Source organism: Neomonachus schauinslandi, chromosome 1 (assembly GCF_002201575.2).
Source record: "Neomonachus schauinslandi chromosome 1, ASM220157v2, whole genome shotgun sequence".
Taxonomy (NCBI): domain Eukaryota; kingdom Metazoa; phylum Chordata; class Mammalia; order Carnivora; family Phocidae; genus Neomonachus; species Neomonachus schauinslandi.
In genome coordinates this window covers 161,122,050-161,140,524 of record NC_058403.1, presented here as the reverse complement: position 1 = coordinate 161,140,524, position 18,475 = coordinate 161,122,050, and the positions used below count along the sequence as shown (strand labels likewise).

The 18,475-nt window shown below is 47.4% G+C and overlaps 1 protein-coding gene across 6 annotated transcripts in view; it reads right to left on the bottom strand.

Moving 5' to 3' along the window:
- TMEM40 (transmembrane protein 40) overlaps positions 1–18,185 on the bottom strand; it is a 33,282-nt gene extending 15,097 nt beyond the window's left edge. For all 6 annotated transcript variants that reach the window (XM_021694937.1, XM_021694938.1, XM_021694939.1 and 3 more), the window contains exons 1-3: positions 18,128–18,185; positions 2,139–2,219; positions 1,320–1,469 (exon numbers count right to left, since the gene is read on the bottom strand). In XM_021694937.1, coding sequence (XP_021550612.1) covers positions 1,320–1,469; positions 2,139–2,211 — 223 coding nt within the window. In that variant the 5' untranslated portion in view covers positions 2,212–2,219; positions 18,128–18,185. The remainder of the gene's footprint in view (positions 1–1,319; positions 1,470–2,138; positions 2,220–18,127) is intronic.
- Between the last annotated feature and the right edge of the window lie 290 nt (positions 18,186–18,475).

Here is an 18,475-nt window from a genome sequence, read left to right as displayed (position 1 = left end):
CTATCGGAGAATAATATGGCGATTTGTAATCAAGGCCCAATGGGAGATATTCATTTCCTGTTAACCCACTGAAGAACTTGTGGGGAATTGATCCCGAGGACACAATTTGTGCCAAAAATTCAAAAAGTAAAAACCTTTGAGCAAGGTTGCTTATGAGCATGGTAAACTGGTGGAAGGTTGGCGGGTAATCTTTTTTTCTTTTTTTTTTTATTAACATATAATATATTATTTGTTTCAGGGGTACAGGTCTGTGATTCATCAGTCTTACACAATTCACGGCGCTCACCATAGCACATACCCTCCTCAGTGTCTATCACCCAGCCACCCCATCCCTCCCACCCCCCTCCACTCCAGCAACCACCTCAGTTTGTTTCCTGAGATTTAGAGTCTCTTATGGTTTGTCTCCCTCTCTGGTTTTGTCGTTTCATTTTTCCCTCTCTTCCCCTATGATCCTGTCTTGTTTCTCAAATTCCTCATATCAGTGAGATCATATGATAATTATCTTTCTCTGACTGACTTATTTCGCTTAGCATAATACCCTCTAGTTCCATCCACGTCGTTGCAAATGGCAAGATTTCATATTTTTTTGATGGCTGCATAATATTCCATTGAATATATATACCACATCTTCTTTATCCATTCATCTGTGGATGGACATCTGGGCTCTTTCCATAGTTTGGCTATTGTAGACATTGCTGCTATGAACATTGGGGTGCACTGTTGGTGGATAATCTTAACACTTGTTTTTTAGAGCTTTTACTACGTGCTAGGTGCTAAGACTTGACAAGTGTAAAGAATGTAATCCTCACAATAATCCCATGAGGTAGTAACTTCTGTTATCATCCCCAACCTCCAGATGAGGACCCCAAGGCATATAGGGTTTAGCAATTTATCCAAGGACACATAGCTTGTGAGTGTCAAAAAAAGGATTTGGACCTAGGCAGGCTGCTTGAGCAGACAGATGCATTGAGTTCAACACCAGAGTGCTCCTGATAAACCTCAATGTTACTTTACATGAGATGTAGCCGCTTGAGGGACCTTTTGGTAAGCATGAAAATTAGCTGCCAAGATATTACGGAATAACCTGTCAGAATGCCCAGGATACGATAGCAAAACATTTTAAACAGAGGACAAAATTGTTTGTCTGGTAGTTATAACTATATACAAGTTATGTGTACTGATAGATGCGGTCTGGAAGGGGATATGGAAAAATAGAATTAAAGTATCAAGGTGGGAGATTATGGGGCATTGTTTTTCCATGTAAACGCTTTTCTTGGATAATATTGTGAATATACACATATATATTAATATTGCTGTACCTGAGGAAGAAGAGGATGACGAGGAGGAAGAGGAGGAGGGGGAAGAAGAGGAGAAGGAGGTAGAAGACTTGTCTCTCTTGGTCTGCTTGGGTTGTTCATGAGAAAGGAGTCCAGCCTCCCTGTCTGGCTTGTGGAAATCCGTCTCTTCATCTGGGAGGCACACATAGAAAAGGATGAGTGTTTCTTGCCCCTTCCCACCCCAGAGACCAACAAGACCTCCCCAGGCATCTACTTGGACTTGGGGGCCAGGAATGACTGGATTCTCCGGGACACTTTCCCCAAACAAGTAGGGCCAATGGAAGGTGCAGGAGATCCAAGCTCTCAGAGGCCCCAGGGGCTCGAGGAAGGCCCAAGGCATAAATTTCTCTGAATGTGGAAACCAGAGATGGGCTTCTAAGCCCCCCATCCTGCCCAGAGGCCACTAGACTGTATACAATAGTGGTCAACTTAGGATTCACTCTAAATTACAGGGCAGGGATGATCTGGTCAAGTGAACCTTCTCATCCCCAATTCTGGGGTAGCACAGGAACCTTCCCGCCTTCTGAGGACCCTCCCCAGCGCCAGCCCAAGCCTCCAGAGCCCCCTTGAGATTTGGGGAGCCACTGAAGGTCCCCAAAGCTAGAAAGTTCTAGGGACAGAATGGACCAAGCATGTGTGTGTGTGAATGTGTGTGTGTAAAACATTACTTCTCTAGAGGATTCAACTGTGACTTGAGCCATTGTGCCACATAAGGCGAGCAAGGTCTTCTTCTGTTCCACCCATTGCTGGACTCTACCTCCCACGTGGCTTTGCCCAGAGGGTGAGAGAAGGCAAACATACAGTCTAGATCTTCTGTTTCTCCATGGACTCGACTATGATCTGGAGTCTGGGAGGAGGGTCCTGATGTCTCCATGGTTTTCCCTGGAGGAATAACAATAATAAGTAAGTAAGTAGTACCACCTTAGTTAATCCCCTTAACATATAAAGACCTTGGCAAACAAACAAGAAAAAGACAAACACCCAATATTCAAAAGTACAAGAGCACAACTTATAAAAAAAAAAAAAGGAATACACAGTTAGGGAAATTTGAATAGTGGATCATCTTTTGATAATATTAATAACTTATTTTTAGTTTTTAGAGCAGTTTGAGGTTCACAGCACAGTTGAGTGGAAGGTACAAACAGAGATAACCAACATGCCCTCTGGCCTCAAACGCATATGGCCTCCCCTCATTATAAACATCCTCCACCAGAGTATTTTTTTAGGTGTGATATTTATATTGAGGTTATATTGATTTGAAGTGTCCTTAAATGTAAGGATACTGAAGTTTTTATGATGAAATTAAATGATGTCTGGGACTTTCTTAAACATGATCTTGTTGAGGAGTCTCAGGGCATAGGTGGGGGTCCAAATAAACACACATGATCCTGAGTTAATAGTTATTGGAGCTATATCAAAATATAAATAGTGGTTCTCGGGCGCCTGGGTGGCTCAGTTGGTTAAGCGACTGCCTTCGGCTCAGGTCATGATCCTGGAGTCCCGGGATCGAGTCCCGCATCGGGCTCCCTGCTCAGCGGGGAGTCTGCTTCTCCCTCTGACCCTCCCCCCTCTCATGCTCTCTCTATCTCATTCTCTCTCTCAAATAAATAAATAAAATCTTAAAAAAAAAATAGTGGTTCTCTCTGGGTGGGGGTATTATGGGTATTTTTAGCTTCTGATTTTTACTTTACATTTTCTAAATTTTTAACAGTATTGTTTTTGTTATAATAAAATCGCCAATAGGGACGCCTGGGTGGCTCAGTAAGTTGAGCATCTGGCTCTTGATTTTGGCTTGGGTCAGGGTCTCAGGGTCATGGGATTGAGCCCCGCCTTGGGTCCGAACTCAGTGTGGAGTCTGCTTGAGATTCTCTCTTTCCCCCTCCCTCTGCCTTTCCCCTCGAACATGCTCACTCTCTCAATCTCTCAAATAAATAAATAAATAAAATCTAAAAAAATTAAAAATAAAATAAAACTGCCAATAATGTTTCCTTAAGTACTTATAAATGTAATATGCCCATATCTTGTCTCAGTGTAGTCCTTCATGGTTTTACTAAGGGCTTATCTGAGCCTGCTCACAAACCAGTCATGTAGGCATTGGGATTCATGGCTCCTCACAGTTGAACTGTAGTTTCTAGACAACAAAACTTCCCCAAACATTGTCTCATTTGACTCTTAAAATAACCCTGCAAGGTACATTTCATTATCCCTATTTTACAGAGACACTCCAGAATCCACATTCTGTTTAATACACCCAAAACTCATTATCAGTTTTTTAAGTCCATTACCAATAACAGGGTCACAAAATCAGACTACTATACATTTTTTATTACTACCAGATTCAGCAAAAAAGTTGCTGACATCATTGATGAACCGGAGTATTTCCAGTGTGAACGTTAGCTGCTGTTTTCTTTCACCTTAATGGATAAGACAAAAGTGAATCAACTAAGGCATTTCTTGTCATAGTTTGCCAGTGAGATGAGCAATGCTGAATCGAATCAGTTTTCAAATTCTGGAAGAGTATTTTCTCAACTTTTTCGGCTACTCACAATGTAATGGCTGCAGGTGCAATGCAATTTTTAGGTTCAATCTGCATTATTAGTGTTTTCTTGATCACTTTCTAAAATGCAGACAATCCACAGAACAAACCATCGAGCTCTGATTTGTAGAGTTTACTGATTTCTATGGTGTAAACACTCCCACTGTGGCTGATTTCAAGCTACCAGTGTGAGGTCGTGGAGTGAGAAGTTGGGAAGGGCTGAGCCATAGAACACACCATGCGCTGTTTCTACCATACAGATAAACCAGGTATGAAAATCTCAAGTGCCTAGGTAATAGCAGAAGGTAGCAAAATAAATCAGGAAGTGATACCTGTTGAGTACATATTAACTTTGTTTTTAATAGAATTTATTTAATTGTACATTTCTATAATTTAATAATGGTTGGGTTTAACAATCTTTGGCTCCCAAAATTCCTAAAGCTTTAACCATGTGCTTTCACAGGCGATACAGCCTGGTGTCAGCTCTGGACATATCAACTTCTGCTTGCCTTTCCACTTCCTCTTTCCTCCTTTTGTGTTTGCTGGAGCGGCAGACTCCCAGACTCGACGGGGGTGGGGTGGGGGCGGTGAACTACCTCAATCATGCAAAACAAGCTAATACCCCAGGGAATTCCTGAGCAAGAAGTCAAAAGGAAATCTAAGTCTTGCCAGGCCTCACGCACAGAGCTGCCTGACCACCTGAACCTGCTTCTGATCAGCTACGTGCTCAGGAAATAAGCTTCTCTCTTATTTGCGCACCGTGATTTGGTCTATTTGTTACAGCAACACAACTGAGTTGCACAAGCTTCATTTAAAAGTCTCCCCTATTTCTTCTCTCAGCTCTGAGTCTAAGTCCTCAACTGGGAGAGGGAATAGCTTCACTACTCTGATTAGTTTAGATTAGGGTTCTCAACCGCAACACTCCTGGCATTTGGGACCAATGACTCTTTGCCATTGTATGCATTGTGAGATGTCAAGCCTCCCACTCGATGCCAGTGGCATCCCCCAGCCAGTTGTGATGATCAAAAATGTCTCCAGACATTACCAAATGTCCCCTGGGGGCGAAAATCACCCCTACTTGAGAACCACTGGTCTAGAGAATCTACTCTTTTTACAAAAATTTAATTGTATTAAAATTTTTTATTGCAATGTAATTGGCATATAATATTATATTTGTTTCAGGTGTGCAACATAAGGATTCGATATTTCTCTACATTGTGAAATGATCACCACAATAAGTCTAGTTCCCACCTGTTCCCATATGTAGTTACAAATTCTTTTTCTTATGATGAGAACTTTTAAGATCTCTTCTTTTAGCAACTTTTCAAATATGGAATACCTTATTATTATTATTTTTAAAGATTTATTTATTGGTCAATGGTGGCTCAGTCAGTTAAGCATCTGCCTTTGGCTCAGGTAATGATCCCAGGGTCCTGGGATTGAGTCCCACATCAAGCTCCCTGCTCAGCGGGGAGCCTGTTTCTCTCTCTGCTCCTTCCCCCCACTCATGCTCTCTCTCTCTCTCTCTCTCTCTCAAAAATAAATAAATAAAAATACTTATTTATGGGGCGCCTGGGTGGCTCAGTCGTTAAGCGTCTACCTTCGGCTCAGGTCATGATCCCAGGGTCCTGGGATCGAGCCCCACATTGGGCTCCCTGCTCCGCGGGAAGCCTGCTTCTCCCTCTCCCACTTCCCCTGCTTGTGTTCCCTCTCTCGCTGGTCTCTCTCTGTCAAATAAATAAATAAAATCTTTAAAAAAAAAAAACTTATTTATTTATTTATTTATTTTAGACAGAGTGCATACATGTGCACATGCGTGAGCACAGATCATGACCCCAGCCAAAACCAAGAGTTGGACATTTAACTGAGTGAGCCACCCAGGCACCCCCTGCAATACCATATTAGTAACTATAGTCACCATGTTGTACATTACATTCCCATGACTTATTTCTTTTATTACTGGAAGTTTGTACCTTTTGACTGCCCATTTTGGCCATCCCCCACCCCCACCTCTGGCAACCGCCAATCCATTCTCTGTATCTATGAGTTTGGGTTTTTTGTATGTTTGTTTGTTTGCTTTTGGTACAGAATCTACTCTTAATCTACCAAGACCTTGGCAAGGTAATAGCCTTCCTTGTGCCTCAGAGGTGGACCATCTGGGCTTGGATCCTATCTAACACTCCTGGTTGTGGGATCTTGAGCAAATTACTTAACCTCTTGCTGTCTCAGTTTCCTCATCTGTAATATGGGGACAATAATAGTGCTTATCTCATAGTGTTGTTAAAATGGCATGTATTAAAACATGTAAAGCACTTAGAACAATGCTTGGTATAGAGCAGGTGTGGAATAAATGCCAGAGGAGATGATTTCAGGCCTCCAGACCTAGAACATTCTTTCTTTTTTTTTTTAAGATTTTATTTATTTATTTGATAGAGAGAGACACAGTGAGAGAGGGAACACAAGCAGGGGGAATGGGAGAGGGAGAAGCAGGCTTCCTGCTGAGCAGGGAGCCCAATGCGGGGCTCGATCCCAGGACCCTGAGATCATGACCTGAGCAGAAGGCAGACGCTTAATGACTGAGCCCCCCAGGCGCCCCTAGGCCATTCTTTCTTATTGTCAAAATTGTATCTGACCTTGAAGGCACAGCTCAAATGCCACCTCCTTCATGAAGCCCTGTGCTAGTTGCCTAGCCAATCCCCACCCTCCTTACCCTACTCCCTTAATCCTCCTTCCCCCAGCACCCCTGCCCTTCTTTCTTGCTAATGAAACTGCAATTTTGTTCTTCCAGCTCCAGTTAGATACTTGTTTTGTCAGCCTCCCTTGTAGCTGAAGTTGGCTGGGGTCCTGGGAAGGGTTTTTCTTCTCCTGACAAAAGAAGCCAACAGTGCTGGTGATGTGTCTTGCCTCTCCTTCCTTCCTTGAACATGAATGTGATGGCAGGAGCAACAGTGGCCACCTTGTGACCATGAGGAAAAGCCAAAGCAAATGTGGAGACGTTGTTGAGCTGCCGAGCCCTTGCCAGCAGCTGCCTGCTTTCTTGTTATTTGAGAAAAATAAAACTTTATAGTCAGGACTTTTGATACACACTTTCCCTCTCCTACATTACATCTGTTAATTGAGCACCCACTGTGTGCTAGAACTGGGCAACATGGTGAGCAAGTTGCATCCCTGTCCTCAAGGAATTTCATGGTAGACCAGGGGGCTATGGGAACCCAGGAGCCAAATCAGAACAGGGTCAGTCAGGGAAAGTTCCTGAAGGAAGGAATGCTGGGGTGAGTTTAGAAGGGCCAGAGGGGACAATGTGCAAAGGCATAGAGGCAAGGGGCCACATCCCACATGGGAAACAGTTGCAGGAGGCAATTCTAAAGAAGGAAGAGATTGGGGGGAGGCCCAAAGGGCACCCCCGCCTTGTCCCCGGGCATATCGCTCTCCTAAGCCTCTTCAATTCTGCCTTGTGTCTGACTCTTCTTCCTCAGGGTAGGGCACCTTGTTGCACAACTCTAGGGCCACTGTTCTTGGTCACACACAGATCTCTGCTCAGGGCTCGGCAGGGTGTGTCTCCTCCACTAGAGCCTGAACCCAGCTCGGGGACAGACTAAGACTGACCCCTGCACGGGGCCCGGCAAAAAAGCAAAAATGATGATGATGATGACGATGACGATGACAACCAAGTACTTCCCAGCTGCCAGGCCACCCTCTAAGCACCTTACAGGTGTCATCTCACGTATTCCTCACCACCACTCTGTGACGGCTCACCAGAGTTGTGCCCACTTTCTAGATGGCACAGGGAGAGTAAGAAACTTTCCCAGGGGGCGCCTGGGTGGCTCAGTTGGTTAAGCGACTGCCTTCAGCTCAGGTCATGATCCTGGAGTCCCGGGATCGAGTCCCGCATCGGGCTCCCTGCTCGGCAGGGAGTCTGCTTCTTCCTCTGACCCTCCCCTCTGTCATGTGCTCTCTCTCATTCTCTCTCTCTCAAATAAATAAATAAAATCTTTAAAAAGAAAAAAAAAAGAAACTTTCCCAGGGCCGTAGCTAGTAAGTGGTTGAGCAAAGGGAGTGGCTTAGTCCACGTTGGGAGACAGGAAGGAGTGCAGCTGTCAGCTCTCCTCAGGCCCCTGTCATTAGCACCAGCAATGAAGCCACGAAGTCATGGGAGTGCTATGCAAATGATGCTGACTTGGCTTGTAGTCAGCCCTCTGTGCCATCCGTGCCCTCCGTGCCCTCCGTGGAGGTGGAGCGCTGAGCTGCGTCCTCACAGCCAGGGCAGCTGCCCCAGGCACTTGCTCAGCTCCTCCGTCAGGGGCGAGGGAAATGGAACTATCATGGAGGTGGGACCTGAGGCAGCCCTATTTCTCCTTTTAATGTCCTTGCCCCATCCCTCCTCCACCCACATTTCTTTTTTTTTTTTTTTTAAAGATTTTATTTATTTTTTTGAGAGAGAGAGCACATGAGAGGGGCGAGGGTCAGAGGGAGAAGCAGGCTCCCTGCCGAGCAGGGAGCCCGATGCGGGACTCGATCCCGGGACTCCAGGATCATGACCTGAGCCGAAGGCAGTCGCTTAACCAACTGAGCCACCCAGGCGCCCCGGCTCACATTTCTGTTCTAAGAAAGGATAAGTGGATTCAAGAAGAAATTAAAGCTCAAGGATCGGCACGCAGGGCAATGCTTAACTCAAAAGGGCAGCACGGATGGCACTGTGTCAGGCACTGGCTGAGGGATTTCTGGGACGGGCTTCCGAAGCTCAAGTGCACAGCGTGTGACCTCCACTGAAGCAAGATGGACCATGGGGCGTTGAGACAGGAGAAGTGAAGAAAGCAGAAAGAGGAAAGAGAACAAGGCATGTTCCCCAAGATCTTATTTCATGAATGCAAGTCTTACTTTATGCAGCAAGAAGCTGAGAGTCAGATAGACGGGTGACTTGTTCAAGTCTCCCAGCTGACAGGTGGACTCGAATCCAACCCCTGCCCCAGCAGAGAAGCCCCATTCCCTGACCCTGGTTAGAGGTCCCTAAAATTCCCTCTCACAGGTGCTCTGCCCTTCCCCGCGCCCCACCCCAAATCTGAGACTGATCCTACAAGGAAATGGAATGCCTGACTTTCTAGCACTTTTCTCCCACAGGCCCAGCCCTGCTGAGTCACTGGTGGGGCCAGGGCCTCTGTGCCCACAGGTCTTGCTAAACTGGATTTGCCCTTCAGTTCAGCCCACATTTCCTAAGCTCCTGCTGTCACAAGGGCCTGGGCCCAGGGTGGGAGGGATACTAGGGGACATCAAGCGCATAGTGCTTTCCCCGCCCAGCTCACTTGATCCCCATGTGCACCAGGAGGGAGGCAGAGTGGGGATTCTTGTCCTATTTTATAAACGGGGAAACTAAGGCCCAGAAAGGGAGAGGAAGTTGCACAAGGTATTAAGGCAACTCAGGGGCAAGGCTGACTTCCAGAGCCCTGACTCCTGATTCAGGAGCTGCTTATCCTTCCTTGTTGCCCACCTTGGAGGAGGGGACTGAGGTGGATTTCAACAGGTGGCAAAAGGCGAATGGGATAAAGGTTTACTAGAGGAAGTGGGTGGCAGGCAGTTGAAGGGGCAGGAAGCCTGTGAGGTTGGGGAAAATCATCCTGGGCCTTGAATGTCAGGTGACCGGCCCTTTCCCTGTAGGTAGACTGCTAACATTGCGCCTGTGAGCCTCGAACACAGAGCCAGCTAAGTTAAACAGGCCCAGGGCAGTAACGGGGTTGGGGGAATTAGAAGCAGAAGAGCAGTTGTGCAGAGAACAGAGCTGACTGAGGGTGGATGCTTGTTGCTTTTGCCTACCTGGGATAGAAGCCCCTTCTTCCGGTGGCTATACCAAAGCCCTCCAGAATCTCCTTTGGCTTCCCAAGCCACCCCAAACAGGCATAAAGCCTAATTTCAAATGTATCCTGGCCTGGCCGACACAACTCCAGGACAAGCGGTCACTGCCCTGTACCCAGGTTAGACCATCAGCCTCTCCCTCTTGGGAATCTGACTTGTGACACAACACAAATTTAGCCCCTCACAGTTCTGTAGGTGAGAAGTCTAACTCAAGTCTCACTGGGGTCAGCAGGACTGCATTCCTCTCTGGAAGCTCTAGGGGGAAAATCCGTTTCCTTGCTGTTATCCCTGCTGCTGCAGTTACCTCTCCAACGCACCCCCCCCCACCCCGTCCCCTTAATTTCCTTGCTTTGTCCAGCTCCTAGAAGCCACCCACAGACCTTGGTTTGTGGTGCCTTTTTCCCTCTGCAAAGCCAGGAATGTCAGGTCAATCCTCACCTTACACTATTCTGACCTCTTCTGCCTCCCTCTTCCACTCTTTCTCCTTTTTTCTCCTTTTTTCCCCCTTTCTTAATCTTTAGGACGCCTGGGTGGCTCAGTCGTTAAGCGTCTGCCTTCGGCTCAGGTCATGATCCCAGGGTCTTGGGATCGAGTCCCACATCGGGCTCCTTGCTCAGCGGGAAGCCTGCTTCTCCCTCTCCCACTGCCCCTGCTTGTGTTCCCTCTCTCGCTGTGTCTCTCTCTGTCAAATAAATAAATAAACTCTTGTAAAAAAAATAAAATAAAGTAATCTTTACACCCAGTGTGAGGCTCGAACTTACTACCCCACGATCAAGAGTCGCATGCTCTACTGACTAAGCCAGCCGGGTGCCCCATCCCTCTTCCACTTTTAAGGACCCTTGTGTCATTGTGACATTGAGCCCACCCAGGTCATTGAGGATCATCTCCCTGTGTTAAGGTTAGCTGATGAGCAACCTTACTTCCATCTGCAATGTTAATTCTCCTTTGCCATGAAACCTTACTTAGTCAGTTTCCAGAGATTAGGATGCAGACCTCTTTGGCGGCCATTATTCGGGCTGCCACAGTCTCTAACCCCAGTGCCTGCCAGAGTCTGGAGCCCTGCATAGGCTGAACATCTTCCTTCTTAAACCAGGTTCCCTCTCTGACTCCACCATGCTCCTGGGCCCCCAAACTCCAAAGATAGGGGGGGGCGCCTGGGTGGCTCAGTTGGTTAGGCGACTGCCTTCGGCTCAGGTCATGATCCTGGAGTCCCTGGATCGAGTCCCGCATCGGGCTCCCTGCTCGGCAGGGAGTCTGCTTCTCCCTCTCCCACTCCCCCTGCTTGTGTTCCCTCTCTCGCTGTGTCTTTCTCTGTCAAATAAATAAATAAAATCTTTAAAAAAAAAAAAAAAGATAGGGGGGATGCCCTGGCTCCTTCCTCCCCAGCCAGCCAAAGCCCAAGCTTGTCCCATTTTCCCTTCAAGAGGGCCTGGCTTTTCTGTTCCCACTGCCTCCTTCCCAAGAGATCTGATAAGGGGACCGAGGGCTTTGGAGTTGGTTGTAACTGTGTTCTTATCCCTGTCCCTTAGATGGCTCTTCTCAGCCTCAGTTTCCCATCTATAAAGTGGGGTATTAATATATATGTCCCCAAGAGTGTTGTCGGGATTAAATGATATTGTGCCCATAACAAGCCCAGAATACTGGCACTTAATAAATGAGAGTATCCCCTCTCCTTGCCCATCCTCAATGTCTCCCCAGTTTGGCTAATAATCCAATTTCCCTGGGAGAACTGTTGACAGGGCAGATTCCAAGGACTCTCTCCTTTGGAGGCTTCCACTCAGGTGGCTGGTGTTAGGAGCAAAGTTAGGGTTAGGCTGTGGCCCAAGGAAGTGTGCATTGTTAACAAAGGCATCATATGCTAGGCAGAGTGGGGTCCACTCAGACCACCAGAACCTCTCCCAGAGTGTTAAAGTCATCTCCCTGCCTGCCTCTGGCCTCGCCCCTCCAAACACATTGCTGGATTGCCCTGGGCTTCAGTTACTCCATATGTAGAAGCTGGGCTGCCCTCTGTAAGGTTCTTTCAGCTTTGACTTTCTAGGAAACTAGCGCTCCCCTCCAGTTAATGTCTTCCTGATTCATCCAGTCAGCAAAGAACTTTGGGACTCAGGGTTGATGTGACCTGCAGAAAGGCCCAGAACAACATGTTCTAATAATAAGATGCATATAGTATCTTGTGGGGAACAGCAGGCTGTTGAAATGCTCCAAGAAAAAAAGGAGATTTTGTGTTCAAAGAAGAAAATTTGTGCAACACTGTTTCCATAGCTCCCATCTCGGAGCTCCAAAATGTGTGATTACGTGTTAAAGGCTCTGAAAAGGCCTGCAGGAGAGAAAGCTCTTTCACTCTATCCCAACCCTTCCCCAAACCATGCAAGAGCACAGTCCTTTCCCCCAGAATATGGTTCAGTATACTTTGGCGCAGCTTTGGGAAATGCCACCAGCTTCAATCCCTGACATTCTCCAGGTCAGCCTTTCTATCCTGGAGTCCAGGCCTGGGCACCACTGCTGCCCATTTTGGACAGTGCCAATTCCCAGATCCGGAGTTCTTCTATCCCTCCATCAGGACAGCTAGGGAGGGGAAGGAATCAGAAACACACCCTAGGAAGCCAGGGGCATGGAACAGAAATGGTCTTTTCATCAGCTTTGGGATCCCAAGGTGTGGCTGGTAAATCCTCTCAGCATCCCGGGGCATGTACGGGGTGGGGAGGAAACTGAGTCAGCTGTCATGAGACCAAGAGCCTAGTCCTGGCCCTGCTTCCAACCCACCCTGGGCCCTCAGGCACATCACTTCCCCCCTCTAGGTTTTTATTCTCATTTACAAGACAAAATAATGTCACTCTTATTATTCACATTTTGGAATGCATATGGGGTTGTGGATAGGAAAGTACAACGTAAAATTATCATGTCATTTGCCAGGACATTATACTGAGAGGTATCTTGATTAAGTCACTGCGGCAATGGGGTATGACAGAGCCCACTCAAGACGTGCTTTATCACTTTGCTTCCCAGCTCTGTGACGTTGGGTAAATCACTTTATCTCTCTGAGCCTCAATTTCCTTTGTCTGTAAAATGAGGATTAGTGTCATTGTCTTGCAGGGTTGCTGTGAGGATTGAGATGAAAAGGACCTTACTTCTGAGCTCCCTGGGAAGAGGAATCATGTTTTTCTTACTCTCTACTATATTCTAGCCACTGGCTTAGATAAAGTGCTTCATAAAAAGAAGTCATAAAGTACTGAATTTAAGAGCTTAGAGAAATGCTAGCCTAGCAAAGTTTCTTTAGCATCTCCTTCTCTCCTTTATATTACTTGTTCACATCCCTTCTCCTTCAACATTCTCCCCCTTCCTGTCCCAGGCTCACCTCACCCCCACCCCACCCCACCCCACCCCCCAGCTCCCCAGGTTTGGCGGTCTCTCCCTTTCTCCTGGTTACAATTCCACGGAGTTGTAACCTGGAGACCAAAACTGAGGCCCAGAAAGGGAAAGGGACTTGCCCAAGGTCACACAGCAAGGCGTCTAGATATGAACTCAAATCTGAGTCTGAAGTCAAGCATGAGGGGAACCTCACAGAGGGAAAGAAGGAAAATGCCTCAGTTTCCACCTCCTCCACCATCAGGCAGTTTAATGGTGGGATAACAACCCACGCTGCCCAGCTAGTGGACCACAAGCCAGATGGACCCGTTATGAATCTACATGAGCCCTTTGGCCACAGCACACCCAACAAAGCAGCCAGGGCCTAAGGTTGCCTCTGAGCAGTGCAGGGTGGCACCTAGGCTGAACCTAGAAGTTAAAAAGGGACAAAATCAAGTCTGTGCAGAAAGAGGATGGGTGAACCCAGCTTGGAGGCCGTTCATACAGAAAGACCTAGGAGTTTTAAAAGACCCTCTGAAAGGTAAGTAAATGTTAGCACAAGCATCTAACTTGGTGTCCAGCACATAGTAGGTGCATAACCATTGTTTGTTAAAGTGTAATATGAGCCAACAAGGTGATAGAGCTACAGAGCAAAGCTAACACAGCCTTAGGTCATATTAACAGAAGGACAGAGTCTACAGTGAAGAAGGTGACCCATATCTCACCATCTCCCATCCTAGGTTCAATCCTGGGTTCTGAACAGAATAAGGTCTGGACAAACAGAGATAATCCAGGGGATGTGTGGGATATTAAGATCAAAGCCAAGAGAAGTAGCTGGAGGAGCAGGGCACTAAGCCTAGGGATGAGCACTGCGTGGACGGACTTGGTCACAGGCCCCAGGTATCTGCAGGGCTTCCTGCAGGACAGAGGGACCACATGGGGCTACGAGCTCCAGAGGTCAGGACCTTGGGATGTCACTAGAGCAGATGCCAGCTCAATATACAAAATAATTTTCTAAAATTCTTTAGAGAACTGCTGTGGATGGTCATGGGCACCCTGCCATGAGGGGTGGCAGAGGTTGGGTTAGATGTCCTTAGCTCAGAACCTACCAGGCTCCCAAATTATAATCTCCAAAGTACAGGAGGGACATATTAGTCCATCTGTTTCTACTTAATTTTTAACTAAAAACAGCTAACAGTATATAGTTCAACCCTGATGGGCACCCTTGGCTATATGTCAGATACTGAATGTCATGCCTACTAAGTGCGGTTCCCAAGGCCAGTGGGAAGCCCCACAATAGGTCTGCTGCGACCCTGTCTTTCATTCCTCTACATTCAGCCTATATATTGTACGGCCGTATATTGCAGTACTCTGGTGCCAGGTTGGGTGGATTTGAGGATCAAACAATGCATTTTAACTGAATCAGCCCCTAAAGAGTAGACAAGTGGATTCAAAGAGGCCCTGCAAAGAAACGACAGATGGAGATAACTCTAATCCAGAAAGTGTAAGCGAGAGCAGGAAAAGTGCGGGACAGACCCCTGGCTGCTCCTCACTCAAGACCTTCATCAGCCACCTTACCACGTTGAAAACAATGAATGGGATCTCATACATACAGTATTGCTTACTGAAATAATAATAGGAAAACTACTTGGTATGTGGACTTCCATCCACTATTTTGGTAATTAAATTCACACTGAGTGTATATTGGGCCTTTAGACATTAGCTAATCATCACAGTACTTGTATATCATTTCTAAATCTATAAATATGCATCTGTTAGGAGTGCCTAAAGCATTTTTCTTGAGAAGCCTGTGCAATCGAAAAGTGTGATGGGGCACCTGGGTGGCTCAGTGGGTTGCGCATCTGACTCGATTTCGGCTCAGGTGGTGATCTCAGGGTCACAGGATTGAGCCCTGGGTCAGGCTCTGTGCTGGGTGTGGAGCCTGCCTGGGATTCTCTCTCTCCCTTTCCCTCTGTCCCTGCCTGCACCACCCCCCCTCCAAAAAAAAAAAAGAAAAAAAGAAAGTGTGGCAACCACTGCTCCAGATCCTCAGACCCAGCTAGACACTAGGGGATGCCGCTCCCTGTTTGGGTTTCAGGGTTGAATCAGATTTGTTTCAGATTTAGGAACTAAGAAAAACTAGGGGGGAGTGTGCCCCCTAGTAAAAATTGTTGAGCCCCTCCCCAACAACATATCAAGATTAATGGGAAGAAACCAAAAGCTCTTTTTTTTTTTTTTTAAGATTTTATTCATTTGACAGAGAGAGAAACAGCGAGAGAGGGAACACAAGCAGGGGGAGTGGGAGAGGGCGAAGCAGGCTTCCCGCTGAGCAGGGAGCCCGATGCGGGGCTCGATCCCAGGACCCTGGGATCAGGACCTGAGCCGAAGGCAGACGCTTAACTACTGAGCGTTAGATTCTCCAGCTCAGATTCTCCAAGGTAGGTGCCTATTTAAACAGCCACAGCCAGGGTACTTGGGTGGCTCAGATGGTTAAGCATCTGCCTTCGGCTCAGGTCGTGATCCCAGGGTCCTGGGATCGAGTCCTGCATTGGGGTCCCCGCTCTATGGGAAGCCTGCCTCTCTCTCTGTCTCTCATGAATAAGTAAAATCTTAAAAAAAAAAACAATAAAAAATAAACAGCCAGAGCCAGTCCAGCCTCCTTTCTCATTCTGTCACCTAAGTTTCTTTGCTCCTCTCTCTTTTCCATCTATTTCTCCTGTCTCCCCACCACCCCCACACACATGTAATTTGGCAATAGTGAAAACCAGAAAGGAGGTGTCCAGTGCAAGAGAAGGAGCTTGTTGCATCTTGAATGTCAGACAAACCTGGCTTAAGTTCCCACCATTACCTTCCACTGACTGGGATCACTGCACACCACATTCATTCTCAGAGCCTCAGAATCCTCTCCTGGAGAAACAGACATGCCTACAACTCAGCAATAAAATGCGAACCTAACTTTAAAATGGTCAAAGGATTTGAATAGACATTTCTCTGAAGAAGTGGTCAGTAGCACCTGGAACGATGCTCGACATCTATTTATTAAGAGAAATGCAAATCAAAAGCACAATGAGAGGGGCACCTGGCTGGCTCAGTCGGAAGAGCATACAACTCTTGATCTCGGGGTCATGAGTTTGAGCCCTATGTTGGGTGTAGAGATTATTTAAATAACGAAAACTTTAAAAAGAACACAAAACCAACCCACAATGAGATACCACTTCATACCCTCTAGGATGGCTACAATAAGAAATCCAGAAAATAACATGTGCTAACAAGGATGTGGAAAATTGGGAGGCTTCATGTATAGTTGGTGGGATTGCAGAATGGTACAGCCCCTTGGGGAATGCTTAGTGACTTCTCTAAATGTCAAACATAGATTCACCATATGACCCTGCAAGTCCACTCCTTAGGTATACATCCAAGAGAAGTGAAAACCTACGTCCACATAAAAACTCTCACATGAATGTCCACATCAGCTTTATTCATAACAGCCACAAAGTGGAAACAACCCAAGTGTCCATCAACTGATGAACGGATAAACAACACGTGATACAATCATACAACACCATTCAGCCAGAAAGAGGGATGAAGCGCTGGTGACATGCTACAGCATGGACAAACCTTGAAAGCATGATGCTAAGTGCAAAAAAAAAAAAAAAAAAAAGCCAGTCAGGAAGGAGCACCTATTACATGATTCCATTTATATAAAATATCCAGAATAAGCAAATCCATAGAGATAATCCACAACGTAGATTAGTGGTTGCCAGGGGAAGGAGGAAGTGGGGGGGTGACTGCTAAAGGGTCCGGGGTTTATTTGGGGATGATAAAAATTCTAAATTCTAAATTAGATAGTGGTGACGGTTGCATGACTCTGTGAATATACTAAAAGACACTGACTTGTACACTTTAAAAGTGAGAATTTGATGGCATGTCAATGATATCTCAATAAAGTTGTTATTGAAAAAAAAAAAAAGAATGAGGACACCTCCGCCAGCGCGGGAGAGAGAGCGCTCTAGGACGGTGGCCTGGAGGGGATTTCAAAGCACAGGTTTAGAGGCGTTTTAGAGGGCTACGCTAGCCCCCAGGTCCACGGGTTTCAGAGACAGGAGAGGTCCCATTATTTATAGATCTGCTTGGTTTGGACCCCAAACCAAACACCGCACACGTCCCTCGCCACAACTCCCCCTAACACACACGCCTGATCCAACTTTTCTGGCAGTTTCTAAACAAAGCAGTATAAAATAATAAGCACATGACCATCATCTTTTGTCCCCCTTACCAAAAACACGGATTGACTGGAGGCCTGAAGGCCGCCTCTGAGGAGAGGAGCTGGGATGCTCCCTCGGAGCTGAGGGGGCTCCTGATGCTGGGGGCGGGGTTGGGGGCGGAGCTCCCTTCCAGGCCACGCCACCTGGGTGAGCCTCTGACCGGCAGCAGGGCTCTCCTCCCCCAAGGCCCGGCTCTGCCTGTTCAGCATTTCCAGCATTTTCTCCCCAAAGGTGCCTTTGAGCCCAAGGCAGAGGAGACGACTGGCCTCCTCATCTTCTCGAGTCTACCAGGCCTGGCCCAGAGAGCCTAGGGCGCCTTCGGAGGGGGTGTCCGGAGGGCAGCTGCCTTCACTTGCTGGTCAAAGCACAGAGACTGGGTTGTTTTGGGGGGAAACACCTTCGTCCTCCCAAGTGTTTGGTCCCACAAGGGCAGAATGGACGAAGACTTCAGAGATCGAGTTTGGCCCTTCATGGGGAAACTGAGGCTCAGAGCCATCAAAGGTTTTTCGGAAGGTCCCGCAGCAAGTTAGCGACAGAAACAGGAGTTGGTCACCTGCTGTGACCAGACATGGGCTGGCTGAAGCCTCAAAACAACCCAGGGAGGTGAATATTTGTCATCCTCCCCTGATACCTCCAGAGATGGAGACTGAGGTGCTCACCCAGCTGGGAAGGTGCAGAGCTGGGATTCAAATCCAGGTCCACCTGGGAACCACAAAATCTCAGGCCGGTGGAAGAGCCTGTTCTCCTAAAAATTAACCCTCCACCCCGCCCCTCACCCAGCACGTGTGTCCCATTACCTGTGGTCTGGAGGCCCGTGTTGGCTGCCAGGAGAGCCTTGTGTGGACTGTGCCAATGCCAGGCTGCGCAGGGGAAGAGGGCGGTGGGAGAGGCCAAGCCACAACCCCGTGACAGGGAGGGGGCGGGGCATGAGTTGCCCTGGGCCGCACTCAGTTCACCAGGGTGGCATTCCTTCCTGCTGGTGCTATCGGGCCCCAGGACTTCCTGTCTGACTTGAGGCTTCCTCAGGATACCCCAGGCACAGCAGATGGGGCCCCTAAACCCCCAGACCCACCCCCTGGTCATGGCCATGACTGCTGACTCAGGGAACGGTGATGCAGGGGGTAGTTGCCCTGCCCTTGGCTGGT